Source organism: Capricornis sumatraensis, chromosome 20 (assembly GCF_032405125.1).
Source record: "Capricornis sumatraensis isolate serow.1 chromosome 20, serow.2, whole genome shotgun sequence".
Taxonomy (NCBI): Eukaryota; Metazoa; Chordata; class Mammalia; order Artiodactyla; family Bovidae; genus Capricornis; species Capricornis sumatraensis.
Genome location: NC_091088.1, coordinates 28,228,016 through 28,242,478, shown reverse-complemented (window position 1 = coordinate 28,242,478; position 14,463 = coordinate 28,228,016). Strand labels below are relative to the sequence as shown.

Genomic DNA, 14,463 nt, shown 5'->3' with positions numbered 1-14,463 from the left:
ATGACTGAAGCGACTTAGCAGCAGCAGCAGCAGCTGGAGGTGTTGACTGGCTGTTTCCCCACCTGAAAGACCCTGAGCACACTCTTCACTTGCTACCCCACCCCCCCGCGCCACCCCCCTGGGCCCAGGAAGCATGCTCACCTGCAACAGCGAAAGGAGAGACAGAGCAGGCACTCTCGGTTTCTTATCTCATCCTTTCAATATTTTTATTGTTTATGTGTATTTGATGATGTACATGGCATATTAGTACAAGCAGTCCACAACGATAGCTGGATAGTAATACACACATATTGGGGTAAGCACACAATTATTATTTATTTCTACTCTACGGGTGCAAGCAAGCAAGTGCTGACATGAAGGGGCAAAGATGGTCAGATTCACAATAAATGGTAACTGGGAGCGACGGGGGCCACGGAGGGTTCATGCCCCACCTAAGAGGATGCTACCTAGCTCTCTGCCATGTCAGGGTGGAGGCTGCTGGATGCTCTGAATTTTAAAGAGGATGCACACGTCTTTATGTTATATGAAATCTTCCATTTTTAAATACTGGCTCCTCATGAACTATGACAAGGAACAAACATTCCGGGGGGTGAAATAAAACACGAGGCTATGTGGTCCCGAGGCTGCCCTGCACACCCTGCCTCCATGATTTCATTTCATCTTTCCCGCAACCATAAGAGGGAGCACTTCTTCTTTTACTGATGAGAAGACTGAGGCTTAAGGGCATCAGGGAACTCATCTAAGATTTGAGAGTCTCAAGACGGTGAAACCCCGCCTGCCTTGTGTGTCATGATCTCTCTGAGGTTAACTCCATAGAAATGAGCCCATACCTTGAACAGGTGAGATTCTGACGGCGGGAGAGTTTAGTTCTCAGGGTACCTCTGAATGGGTAAAAAAGCTCCTCAGCTTCCTGAATACTGCAGATGACAAGAGGAGGTGACAGGCCGGGGAGAGGGGCTGACTAGTCTCGTGATTTCTGGGGCCACCACAGGGTGAGAGCCAGGCCCGAAAGGGAGAGGTGGGTTCATAACATCATGAGACAAACTGGCACCAAGATTGAGGAAGGGAGGGGAAAATGCCTACAGCAGGTCAGCTTGCTGATATATAATATTTTACTAATATTATTTACTGTGTGTTTAACTGGGTACCAGAGATTGTTCTAAATCTGTAGCTAGGTTATTTCATTTCATCTTCCCCTTGGGAATTGGTGTGCCTGTAGTATCCCCATTATACAGATGAGGAAACCGAGGCACAGTCACACGTCAAAGATCACAAGCCAGTGGGCATTTGCATCTAGGCACTCGAAAATCAAAGCCCAAGTTCTAACCTCTTTCTCGTCTCTCTGGTGCTCCAGCCATCATCAGGATGGGGCACTAGGGTTCTTCAAGCCTCAGTTCTAGCCATTATGTGTGAATGTGGGAACTAAAGGAAAAGAAATATGCAGTGTGTTGGTTAAATCCAAGAAGCAATGTAAACAGAGTTTTGTCTCCTTCATTAGATCAGGGGAACTTCCTAAAGGCAGGATGTCAGTTTTATTTTAATCTTCAACACTACTCTATTCCTGTGTGCAGAGTACAGGGCTCACAACCTTGGCTGTCTTAGAGAAGGGAAAGAGACTACTTTCCAACGAGGCATTGCTCTTTCCATTTATTTTGCTGGTGGGGAGAGCAGCTAGAGAACTGGAAGACTGACTCTCTCGCTCTCAAACTTTTGACAGAAGTATCGTCTAGCAGGGCTTTCTACCATGATGAAAACGTTCTATGTCCAATACAGTAGTCTCAAGCCACACCTGGGCTACTAAGCACTTGACACGTGGCTTGTGCAACTGAAGAACTGAATTTTTAATTACAATTAAAATGGAATTTAAATGGTAGAAGCCCCATCTACCTAGTGGCTACCATACTGGACCGCAGAGCCTCTGAAGGGTGTGTTGAGAAAATGGGCTAAACGCCTCTAAATTCGGTCTTCTCCTCCATGACTTGAGAGATCCCCTGTAGGGACTCTGCAAAGGCTTGGGAAAGAGGAAAGTAGGTTAGGTTCTGCCGAAGGCCGGGTTTACCCTGGTCACTTCCCAGGCCTCAGGAGTGACCTCTTTCTCATCTCTCTGGTGCTTGCATTAAAAATCCAAGAGGGGAATAGTTTTGTTTTGTTTTGGGGGGGGTATTATATTTTTTGGGTATTTTTAATTTAATACCAAATCACTATAACACTGTGTCATTTGCAAACATTTTAATCTTCATGGGTTCCACTCCCTAATTGTTCCCAACTGGAAATAATCTCCAAGGCCATTCTCTATCATCTCAACAGTTTCTACAATCTCAAGGCCAGGTCTACCCCATACTGCCCTCGCCTAAGCCCATGACAGGGGTGGAGAAGAGGAACTGAAAATAGCCTTCCTCCTCCACCTGAGAGCTGTGCTCTGTCTCTAGGGCCTGGTCTCCAGAAGCAGACCTCTGAGTTCAGAAACGATCTCTGTGAGGTCGAATGGCAGAGGCATTGAAGGATCACCCTTTTCCCAGTATGGCCGGCACTCTGGCTTCTGATCAGCAGGTAAAGTCCGGGCAATTCGAGACTGGCACCTGGAAAAGTAAGAATAGGCAGTTAATTCCTGGGAAGAAAGGACTGCAAGACCCATACTCAGGCAACTTGGAGCAACCTTGGCAATCCGCTGTGACGGTGGTGATAGGAGGAAAGAAGGACGAGTTTGGGAGGCAGAAAGCAGGTGTGTTTATAAGAAGGAAGAACTGTTCGCAATGAGACTGGAACTTCTTTATTTCAATTCCCAGATTTGTATTATCTCTCAAGGGCTTTGTAGAAGCCAATCATGGAGGGAAATTCAGTTACTCTGCCTTTAAAATGGTGAATTATTTTTTCATTATCTCGACTGTTATTTAAAGTGTGTGATTAAACCATTATCAGATTTAAATGTTTGTGGGATTTCCATGTATTACTAGATTACTGGGAAAGATTAAATTGAATTTACTGCATTAAAATGTCCAAGAATAGATTAAACAATATTACAGACTGGGATTGACTTCGGAGATCCTGGAGATTTACAAGTGTCCCAGCTTGCTGTGCTTGGAAAAAGGCACTCCAAGGAGAGACCGATTTATAAGGATATATGCAAATAGAGGTTAATAATCATTTCCACTGATGAATAGGTGGGGAAAACTTCCACAAAATTAAATTAAGAGGCTAGCAAGAGTGACTCCCTAAGGAAAACACTTAAATCACAGTTTTTATTAAATGGATTATTCATCAATAGTAGAGAAATTAATTATCATATGCAACTAAATTATAGCCTCAGAGGAAAAAAGTTGGGGCCACATTGTCACACCTTGGCAGGCAGCTACCTCTCCAAGAGACCAACTTACTGGAAATTGACCTGGGAAAACTCGGTGGCTTTGGCTTTATGTATCTGAGAAATGAGGATCAGAGAGAAGAAAACACAGATTGCAATAAGAAATGAACAATTTCTCTGTTCTCTTGGAGCAGGAGGCGGGGACAGTGCGTGCCCCCAAAAAGAATTACTCTTGAGTACATCTGGGAGAATTGCCTGGTCCTCTGCCACTCCACCCCCACCTTCTCGGCCTTATCCTCTAAATCAATTAAAAAAGTGGCCCTACCCATCCATCATGTGCCTTCCGTGTAGGACTACCTATGAAGAGATCAAAGAATGGACCATCCCGACCCTATTTCCAAGCCTTGATGGTCGAGAAGGCTCCTAACTAAAAGACATCTTCTCCTCTGGGGAATTATTAATGGTGAGGGGATCCCCATGGGAAAACATACTTCAACTTTACACCTATTTTCTCGGGTGGTTAATTGCTCCACCGGCATTCTGTGCACTCAATCCGTCGTACATTACACATAACATTCCAATATATCTTCGGCTCTCCGCATCGGGCCCTGATAATAGCGTCTGTTAACATGCACTAAGTACTATTATGTAGCACATCACTTCATAAATAATAAGATTAGCTGACCTCAGGGCCCCAAGAAGAGTAATGTGTTTAAATGTTCTCATTATTTATTTAAAACAAGAATTAAAGCAACAGAAGCTGCTTTTGACAATCCTCTTAGCATAAATATTAAACTGTTTGCCCTGATAAGCGCACGCAGCTCCGAAGAACAGAGGCGCGTTCTACAGACTACTTAATAATAATAGGTGTTTGAGACGCTGCCGCTCACTTCAGTTCTAGAGATATAGTCTCTAAATCACATGAAAGGGATGGGGGAGAAATTAATATTCAAGGGAAGCTGCGACTAATTACAAAGGAACTCTGCGAAGCTTTTTAAATTGCGCTGTCTCTCGGCCTCGGAATCAGAGAGTAAGGCTCAATTTACCAGACAGGGAGAGTTATTCCAAATTGAGCACTTCCATCTCACGGCAGGGAAATGATCTCTGCACACATTATCCTGGTTGGCAGATTAAAGGGCTATGATAAGTGCTGATCCACCTCGGCTAGCGTAAGGTTTGTCCAAAGTCAATAGAGATGCTTTTTCACCTGTCAGATGGGTTTGGCCCTCTCATTTTGAGAAAGTATTAGAAATATGAACACCTGCCGTGGATGTTTGCTGACACTGTATTGCGCATGTCCGAAGCCCATCCAGTTTTCTTCTGGGTGAAGTTGCTCTGATTTTCTACTATTGTTCTTCTGGTGGAAGGGCTGACGGACGTGGGGACTACCTCCTTCTCATGCTGGTCCTGAGAGGCTAGGAGCTGTGTATACCGGCTGCCTCCCTCTGGACTAGAGACAGAACCCCTTGCTGGGGCTCTTCAGGGCCTTAATTCAGATCTTTCAAGATCCCATTATTTTTTTTTTAATATATATTCATTTATTCGGCTATGTTGGGTTTTGGTTGCAGCACTCAAGATCTTCTCTGCATCATGTGGGATATTTCATTGCAGGGCAAGGACCCTTTAGTGGTGGCCCACGGGCTCCAGTAGTTTAGAGTTCACTAATTTAGGGTTTAGTTGCTCTGAGACATGTGGGATCTTAGTTCCCTGACCAGAGAACAAACCTGCATCCTGTGCACTGGGAGTGCAGAGTCTGAGCCGCTGGACCACCAGGGAAGTCCCCTCAAGAGCACTTTAAAGAGCTTCCTTTAGGGACTTCCCTGGTGGTCCAGTGGCTCAGACGCCATGCTCTCCATGCAGGGGACCCGAGTTCGACCCTTGGTCGGGGAACTAGATTCCACATGCCACACTAAGAGTTTGCAAGCTGCAAAACAAAACCAAACTCTTCCTTTAATGCTCAGCCCTCCTTGCCAGTTTGTCAATGATCATGACTGGGCTCCACAGAGGGCTTGCTGTTGAGGTCCTGTATCCACCTACAAGAAAGGACAGTCAGCCCTGACTCAAATCATACCATCTGCTTCAACACCATGCCAGATACTGGGACTAAAAAAGAAAGGCTTGAGAATGACTTGGAGGCGTATTTTCCTGTACTATGCTTAGTTGCTCAGTTGTGTCTGACTCTTTGTGACCCCAGGGACTGTAGCCCACCAGCCTCCTCTGTCCATGGGGATTCTCCAGGGAAGAATACTAGAGTGGGTTGCCATGTCTCCCTCCAGGCGATCTTCCCGACCCAGGGATCGAACCCACATCTCCCCCATTTCAGGTGGATTCTTTACTGTCTGAGCCACCAGGGAAGCCCAAGAATACTGGAGCTGGTAGCCTATCCCTTCTCCAGTGGATCTTCCTGACCTAGGAATTGAACCAGGTCTCCTGATTGAGGATGGATTCTTTACCCACTGAGCTCCCAAGGAAGCTCCTGCTCAAACCACGCATTCAGTCTCTCCCTCATCTTAATTTCCTAAGATGGGGAAGCACAGTGGTGAAGGTGTCCTCTGGACACGAGTTACTGCCGCTACCCAGGGGCCTGACATCTGGAGTATCCTAAACTCACCAAACCTCAGTTTCTCACTGAGAATAATGATGATGACAATGATAGTACCTTATGTATGGGCTTGTTGTGAAAGTTATAGGGATTAACACATGTGAAGTACTTAGCACACCACCTGGCACATTATTACTAAACACTATGGGAGACCTGGCTGCTGCAATTCATGGGGTCACAGAGTCAGACACGACTGAGCGACTGAACTGAACTGAATTGTCAGTATTGTTACTTCTCCTACCAGTAGTGAACTGGTGTCTCCAGTGACGACAGAAGACGCCAACGAGGGGGCTGCCTGTTGCCCCTCCCTTCAATGAACTGAGTGGGGTGGCCTGTGGCTTGGCTATTTGTGCGGGAAACTGGAGAGCCAGAGCAACTCTTTCTGGCTTGAATCAGATGAAGCCTGAGGCTGAATCCTAGCACAATGTGACATTCCAGGATGCCAAGGCTTATGTGTGCAAGCTGCTGCAACTCTCCAGTGACAGGCTAAACTACTCAGACTCAGAAAAGACTTAGCGGTTGCTCCTGAAGACCCAGAATTCTTAATAGGCACTGTCGTTGGACTACTTCAGTGGCAGTTGTTTCAGGCTGACTTGGCATTTCCAGGAAACGAAGTTGGATGGTTTCTCAGCATGCATACTCTGTGGTTCTTGCAAAATCAAGGGGCCCTGAGTTCTCTTAAGCAATGATTTAGGAATCCTGACAGTGGTGGACATTGGCTGTCTTGTGTCTATTCCCATCTTTGCCACAAAGAAGATTCTAATTTTCCTATGGGGAATTTGTCCCGTCCCGATGCTTGGCCATGTGGTTTGAGTGGAATTGGTTCCATCTCTTACAGACATGACTTCCCTGGTAGCTCAGAGAGTAAAAGCATCTGCCTACAACTCAGGAGACCCGGGTTTGATCCCTGGGTTGGGAAGATTCTCTGGAGAAGGAAAGGGCAACCCAGTCCAGTACTCTTGCCTTGAAAACCCCATGGATGGAGGAGCCTGGTAGGCTACAGTCCATGGGGTTGCAAAGAGTCAGATACCACTGAGCGACTTCACTTTCTTTTCTTACAGACAGAGGAGAGAAGCTAAATAGTAAGAAACTCAGCTAAACAGCAAAAAACTCAGCTAAACATTAAGAAAGTTACAGTTTCCCCTTTCCACCTTGTACTCTCTACTCCCATCCTTAAAAAAAAAAAAAATCCTCTTTTGAATGCTTTGGATTAACAAATAAACTTAGATCTACTTAGAAAAGAGAAAAAGTGATATTGCTCAGTTGTGTCCGACTCTTTGTGACCCTGTGGACTGTAGCCCACCAGGCTCCTCTGTCCATGGGATTTTCAAGGCAAGAGTACTGGAGTGGGTTGCCATTTCCTTCTCCAGGGGATCTTCCTGACCCAGGATTCCTGCATTGCAGGCGGATTCTTTACCATCTGAGCCACCAGGGAAGCCTTGGTGGCTTTCACTTTCACTTAAAAAACCTGCTCCTTTTATGGAGCGTTGCCAGGGGAGCAGAGGAAAACAACATATACTTTATCTCTCTCCCTCTGAAAATCACATTATTTCAATTCAAAGGACTCTATATATAAGCCACCCTTAAAACTCCTGCTACTGAGGAAGGGTTCTCCCTGAATAACCTAGTGACGTAACAGGAAGCGGCTGAAAGGTGTCATGTTGGCTGGTCTGTGAGCCAACTGTCCAGAGGTCCCCTCCTCGTCCCCGCCCAAGGTGTAACTCATGCAGGGCACCACTGCTCGCTGATTTCCCCCAGGGCTACACTTCCATCTGGATCATCAGGACGGCAGCTACATTAGGGAGCACTGGTCGCCATGCTGAAATTAACCACTTTAGCTAAAGTGTGTGTTAATTATGGGTATGCAAGCAGTCAATAAAAGGTTAATGCAAGAGTCAGAGGATAAATTTCTTCCCTTATTGCATCACTTCACAGACTAAATGACTAACATTATACTTTGTGTTTTTAATCAATAGGTTTTACAGTAATGTGCTGGCCATTGATTTTAAGAAAACATGTACGGTCTTCCTCCTCGTCCTTAAATTTTGCGACAAATAAAGAAGGACAGGTAACATTTCCATTAAGTATGCTTGATGAAATGACAAGATTTCGGGAGAAATGGTTCCTACTAAAAGATGGACTGGGATAAAGCAAGCATTAAAAAAAAGAAGAAGTACCAGAAACTAGAACGTGATGGATTAAATATTACCGAGCACAGGCCTTGAGGAGACAAGGAAAACAAACTCCTAAGAGAGAACTCTTTAATGTGAAAGAAGAGAGCAACTCCTGATAAAGTAAGTACATTCTGTATATTGTTTGAGCGTCCTGAAGAATCTTAACACGCAGCACTGATTTCACAATAACCTGAAAGAGGAAGAGGTTGGCATTTGAACCATGTTTCACAAGAGAGCTGCCTCACGCAAGGTTAATTCAGTGGCAGGTGGGAAAGCAGGGGATGGGCCGCCCTTTCTACCATGTTCCATCTTTCTTATGGATTCCCATTTGGACCAAAATAGGCCCTATCCCCTGACTCCTTGGCTATTCTCACCAAATCAGGTATTCAGGAGATTCCAAACCATTTCAGGGGAAGAAAGGACCAAAATGTTTTCATCCTGTTTCTACAACAATAATTACAGCAAATGAACAGATAAAACTTTCTTCTTTTCATTCCAATGACTTTGAGGTTCTCAGAGCATAAGTATCTTTTGTCTACAGACGTAAAAGATACACCTTCATCTTTTGATGAAGCTTTCTTTTTTTTTGGCTGTGCTTTGTGGCATGTGGGATCTTAGTTCCCCAAATAGGGATCGAACGCATGCCCCCCTGCGGTGGGAGTGTGAGGTCTTTACCACTGGGCCGCCAGAAAAGTCCCACTCCTTTATCTTTTAAGAGCCTAAACTACTTCTAATCATACAGTTATCCGCAGGTATAGACAGTCATCCCCAGGTATATAGAGTCATCCCCCAATTATTTTGGGGAAATTGATTCCAGAATCCCCTGCTTGGGTACCAGAATCCATGGATGCTCATATCCTTTTCAGCTGGCCCTCCATATCCTCAGGTTATGTATCCAGATACAGAGGTCTGACTGTATATTTATTTTTTAAAAAATCCATGTATCAGGGAATCTTCTTAGTTCAAATCTGTTCAAGGGTCAATGGTATTCCTATTCCTGGGGTGACCCTGAGAAAAGTGCACTCTTCTCCAAGTCAGAGTTTTTTTCTGGAATTTTCATTCATACTGAGGAGTTGGCCGTCCTTCTGAGTCACATCAAACAGAAGCCTTTTTCAGGATATCGGCCACATCAGAATATATTCATTCCCTCAAAGTGTCAACCAGCACCAAAGTTTAAGGGCTTCACTCAAGTAGAAAATCCTGATGAGTCACATCAAATCGATTAATACATTTAACCTGCAAAACCCAACTGCCAGGACCAGCATGAAAACAGTGGGAAATAACAATATAAAGGAGTAACAATTTCTTCAATGGCTTCTGTGCTTTGGATGGCGCTCAGACTAATCCGCGAGCTTGAATGCTCTCTGTTCTTAGTCTCCCCAGGCCCAGTAGAACAGAAACATCTAGCCAGGCAGAGTAATTCCAGTGTTTAAAGACAAGCAGTACTTTACGCGTGGGCTTCCTTGGTGGCTTAGTGGTAAAGAATCCGCCTGCAATGCCGAAGATGCAGGTTCAATCCTTGGGTGAGAATCCCAGGGACGGGGGAGCCTGGTGGGCTGCCGTCTATGGAGTCGCACAGACACGACTGAAGCAACTTAGCAGCAGCAGCAGCAGCAGCAGCAGCAGCAGTAGGAAGATCCCCTGGAGAAGGAAATGGCAACCCACTCCAGTATTCTTGTCTGGAGAATCCCATGGACAGAGGAGCCTGGCGGGCCACAGTCCATGGGGTTGCGAAGAGTCGGACATGACCTAGTGAGTAAACAACAGCAACTCTGATTCTATACTGTTCTCTCATTGGGAGGGGAAGGGAATAACCCAAGCAAAGCCCAGCTGCTGTAAATATTAACAGCTGTGTTTTCCACATTTGTTAGGAACTCAACATTTTCTATGTAAACAGTGGTTCTCATAGTTCCTAATTCTTCTCCTCAACACCAATATTACCTATAATTTTCTGAAATATAATATTAATATATTATGTAGCCTAGTAACCATAAATAGCAGAGTGTCAGAGTTCCAACTTGGGAGCCAAAACGGAATTTCTTTTGACCAGGGTTTCCGGTCCACCTGGTGTATGGAACCAGGGCTTCATCCCACTCTGGATCACTGAAAGAGCCACTGTGACCTGTGGCAAAGGCTCCACCAAAGAAGAGCAGCACTGGGGTGAGGGATATGGTGCTCAGATAGTATCTCCAAGAGGTCAGGAGAGGAAAAGGCAAGGTCCCGAGATCTCTTGCTAGTATAAAAATCAGGGATACTTTTTGGCAATGGAATGGCTTGCTGAGCCATTTAATAGGAAGCACAAGCTGGAATCAAGATTGCCTGGAGAAATATCAATAACCTCAGATATGCAGATGACACCACCCTTATGGCAGAAAGTGAAGAGGAACTCAGAAGCCTCTTGATGAAAGTGAACGTGGAGAGTGAAAAAGTTGGCTTAAAGCTCAACATTCAGATAACGAAGATCATGACATCTGGTCCCATCACTTCATGGGAAATAGATGGGGAAAGAGTGGAAACAGTGTCAGACTTTATTTTGGGGGGCTCCAAAATCACTGCAGATGGTGACTGCAGCCATGAAATTAAAAGATGCTTACTCCTTGGAAGAAAAGTTATGACCAACCTAGATAGCATATTGAAAAGCAGAGACATTACTTTGCCAACAAAGGTCCATCTAGTCAAGGCTATCGTTTTTCCAGTAGTCATGTATGGATGGGAGAGTTGGACTGTGAAGAAAGCTGAGCACCGAAGAATTGATGCTTTTGAACTGTGGTGCTGGAGAAGACTCTTGAGAGTCCCTTGGACTGCAAGGAGATCTAACCAGTCCATCCTAAAGGAGATCAGCCCTCGGTGTTCTTTGGAAGGAATGATGCTAAAGCTGAAACTCCAGTACTTTGGCCACCTCATGCAAAGAGTTGACTCATTGGAAAAGACTCTGATGCTGGGAGGGATTGGGGGCAGGAGGAGAAGGGGACGACAGAGGATGAGAAGGCTGGATGGCATCACCGACTCGATGGACGTGAGTTTGAGTGAACTCCGGGAGATGGTGATAGACAGGGAGGCCTGGTGTGCTGCGATTCATGGGGTCGCAAAGAGTTGGACACGACTGAGCGACTGAACTGAACTGAACTGAACTGAACTGAACTGAAAGGCATCTCTGTTCTTTCTTTCAGGGCCCAGGAGGATGGCACATGGTTTTCCCTTCTACAGTACAATCTGCTGCCTCCTCTAGGGCTTCCTCCCAACCCACATGATTATACTGTGTAACCCTGCCATCTCCTTACCCCTCGGCCCTTACGAGTTTTTCAGAGGCTCTGTTGCTATAGGAGATCCTATAAAGAAATCCTATTTCATGCCCCTGATTCCCTGATGACATCTCCTCTCAGACCAAAGGAATAGGAATAATAGTAATAGAAACATTAAACATAGCCAATCTTATGCACTGGGCTTCCCTGGTGGCTCAGATGGTAAAGAATCTGCCTGCCGTGTGGGAGATGTGGGTTCGATTCCTGGGTTGGGAAGATTGCCCAGAGAAGGGAATGGCAAAGAGTCGGACATGATTGAGCAGCTAACACGCACACACAATCATATACACTACCTATCAGGCACTGTGAAAAGTGAAAGTGAGAGTCGCTCAGTCGTGTCCGACTCTTTGCGACCCCATGGACTCTACAGTCCAGAATTCTCCAGGCCAGAATACTGGAGCAGGTACCCATTCCCTTCTTCAGGGAATCTTCCCAACCCACGGATCGAACCCACATCTCCCACAGTGCAGGCAGACTCTACCGTCTGAGCCACCAGGGAAGCCCAGACACTGTATAAGTCTTCTTATTAAATGCATGTCCTCCTCAAAAAGAAGTGGAGGTACAGAAGATTAACTAACTTGTCCAAGATTTCACAGCTCAAGAAAGGACAGAGTCGGGATTTGACAAAATTGCCTGATTCATAATCTCCAGTTCTTTGTAATATCCAAAATATAGACATCAAAAGAATAATTTTGGATCCTGGTTTTAAAAAGTTTCCCAAAGGCATCTAGCCCCAAGCTAGTCTCCCCAGAGGAAGGTCCTGTTCATGTGAATTTCTGCATATGACTCTTCAGACTGCGCCAGTCTGCAAAAACACACACCATCTTAACCTGCCACAAAGGGCCACGAAGATGCTGAAGGTCATAGGTGGGGTGGGGGTGGACACGAGGGTTTCTTTGGGTCCACAGAGAACTCATATTAAATTCATCTCCATTTCAGAGGATACCAGACTTAGCATTGGTTCCTGTAGACCTGCAACTTGGCCCCCTAAGGAGGCAACCGGTGGAGTTGCCAGTACAGAGAACAGGCCTCCTGGACTCCTTCCCCTTACTCCAGGGACTCCGGCAGGCTCGTGGAACCACTTAATATGTGAGACTGCTTGGCCCACCACTGGGGTGTAAGCCCAGGAGGCGGAGGGTAGAAAACAATTTTATCCCCAGCTTCATTTGTCGGCTTGTCAGTTACATAATGAGAGTGATGAATGGGCTACCTTGACAGCCGAACGTTTAGGAGCTGCTGACCTTTGATCTCTGGTCACATGATAGGGTCATCTGAAACTGGCATGACTTCTACCTGGCTGAGGGTAACAATACAAAGGTCACATCGGCTGGACGATTATATGAATCAGGTCTGAGGCAGCTTGGTTAGGAGTTTTAAGAGAGGCCGGGTTGGGTTCCCCAGCACACAAAGCTATGGAACCACTGCAGAACTGTGCTCAACAAAAGATATACAATTTCAAAGCAGTCTAGAGTAACTTTCCTTGCAAGGGAGTAGAATGAACTCATTATTTTTAAAGGGCAACAATGAAAACAAACACTTTGGAAGAAAATATATTCTGCCAGTGATTCTGCCATTGGGAGGGAAAGCATACAGCCCTATGACTTAATGAGTGATATTAATGCTATACCTGCAACATGGCAGAAGGTCCGATTTGATGCAATTCCTGGAACAAAATCCCCACGGGGTAGTATCAAGCCCTCCTTTCAGCCATAGAATACGGTCTCTCCTCCATCCTCTGTCAGCACCGTACCCCACAAAGGGCCATGATTGACAAAAGATAACCCTTTCCAAATTTCATGACTTCCCCCGTTGCCTGAAACTTAAGTAAAGTTTGCATGGGACAGTCTCAAACTTCAGAAAGCTCCCAGAATAACTTACCACCAGAAATTCAAGACAGCTGTGATTTTCAGATGCTCTGTAACATTTTAAAAAAATGTTTCTTCTTGCAAACCTGAAGATTTTTGCTTTTTGACTATTCCATTAAATTCCATTTACTCAGAATCAGATAATAGCCGTCACAGAGATAATGAATATAGTTATGAAAATGAAAGCTAAGGGGTCAAAGCCGTCGATTTTCAGGATCTAGAAACTTCATAACCCATGGAAGAAGCAGACATTACAGAGGAATCTGGTTTACATCAAAAGCTTATTTCCTACAAAGGATTTTTCCCTGCAAAGTCAAAGACCGACAGACAGACGGCCACTGCCACATAACCCGCTCATACTCTTGAGAGATGAGCAAAGCAAAGGACAATGGCTTACAGCATAAAAGGCCAGCTGTTCTGACTTTGGAATGCTCATTTGAGTTGTAAGCTGTGAAATAAATTTGAGTTGATGGTTCTCCCATCTGCTCACCTGTCAGTTTCTTTCCACTGGGCTGCTGTTCTTAGAAATACTTGCAAGTAACCTGCTTAATTGGTTTTTGGAGGCTGAGAAGCATCTCCCAAGTTTATTTTAACCTTATGCCGAACGTGAGGCTAACTGGACCTTTGTTCCTCTTCTCTCCTTTAAGAACATTCGTTAATAGGTCGAGAGCACTTACACAGAAAACTCGGTGGAGCCCCAAACCGACAGTGGGGCAGGGGAAGGCCGTCCAAATGTGGAATGAGAAAATGGCGGGCTGAAACAGAATGCCAATTAATCAAGGATATCCCATGGACAGAGGAGCCTGGCGGGCTCGAGTCCATGGGGTCACAAAGTGTCGGACATGACTGAGTGACTAACACATACACATCCCATTCTTTTGATGAATCTATGCTTTGCACCCATTTAAGAGCTGAGTCCTGGTGCTTCCTGGTGGTCCAGTGGTTAAAGATTTGGCCTTCCAATGCAAAGGGTGTGGGTTCTATCCTTGGTTGGGGAGCTAAGATCCCACATGCCTTACACCCCCCAAAATAAAAGACAGGAGCAAAACAAATTCAATAAACTATTAAAAAAACAAAAACAAAAACGGAGCCCAAGTCAAAATTCTTACGATGGTCCTCAAGTCCCTACATGAGCCACCCCTCCCCCACCCCTACTCCTGGTCTCTCCTTCCATTTGCCCCATTAGTCACTTTTATCCAGTCCTACTGGCTTATTCGCT

General features: G+C 45.3%; 1 protein-coding gene across 1 annotated transcript in view; it reads right to left on the bottom strand.

Annotated features, from left to right (window-relative positions):
• Nucleotides 1-236: 236 nt before the first annotated feature.
• Nucleotides 237-14,463, bottom strand: part of FTO (FTO alpha-ketoglutarate dependent dioxygenase) — a 427,008-nt gene continuing 412,781 nt past the window's right edge. The window contains exon 9 of the mRNA XM_068991921.1: nucleotides 237-2,579. Within this exon, the coding sequence (XP_068848022.1) occupies nucleotides 2,426-2,579 (154 nt within the window). The 3' untranslated portion in view covers nucleotides 237-2,425. The remainder of the gene's footprint in view (nucleotides 2,580-14,463) is intronic.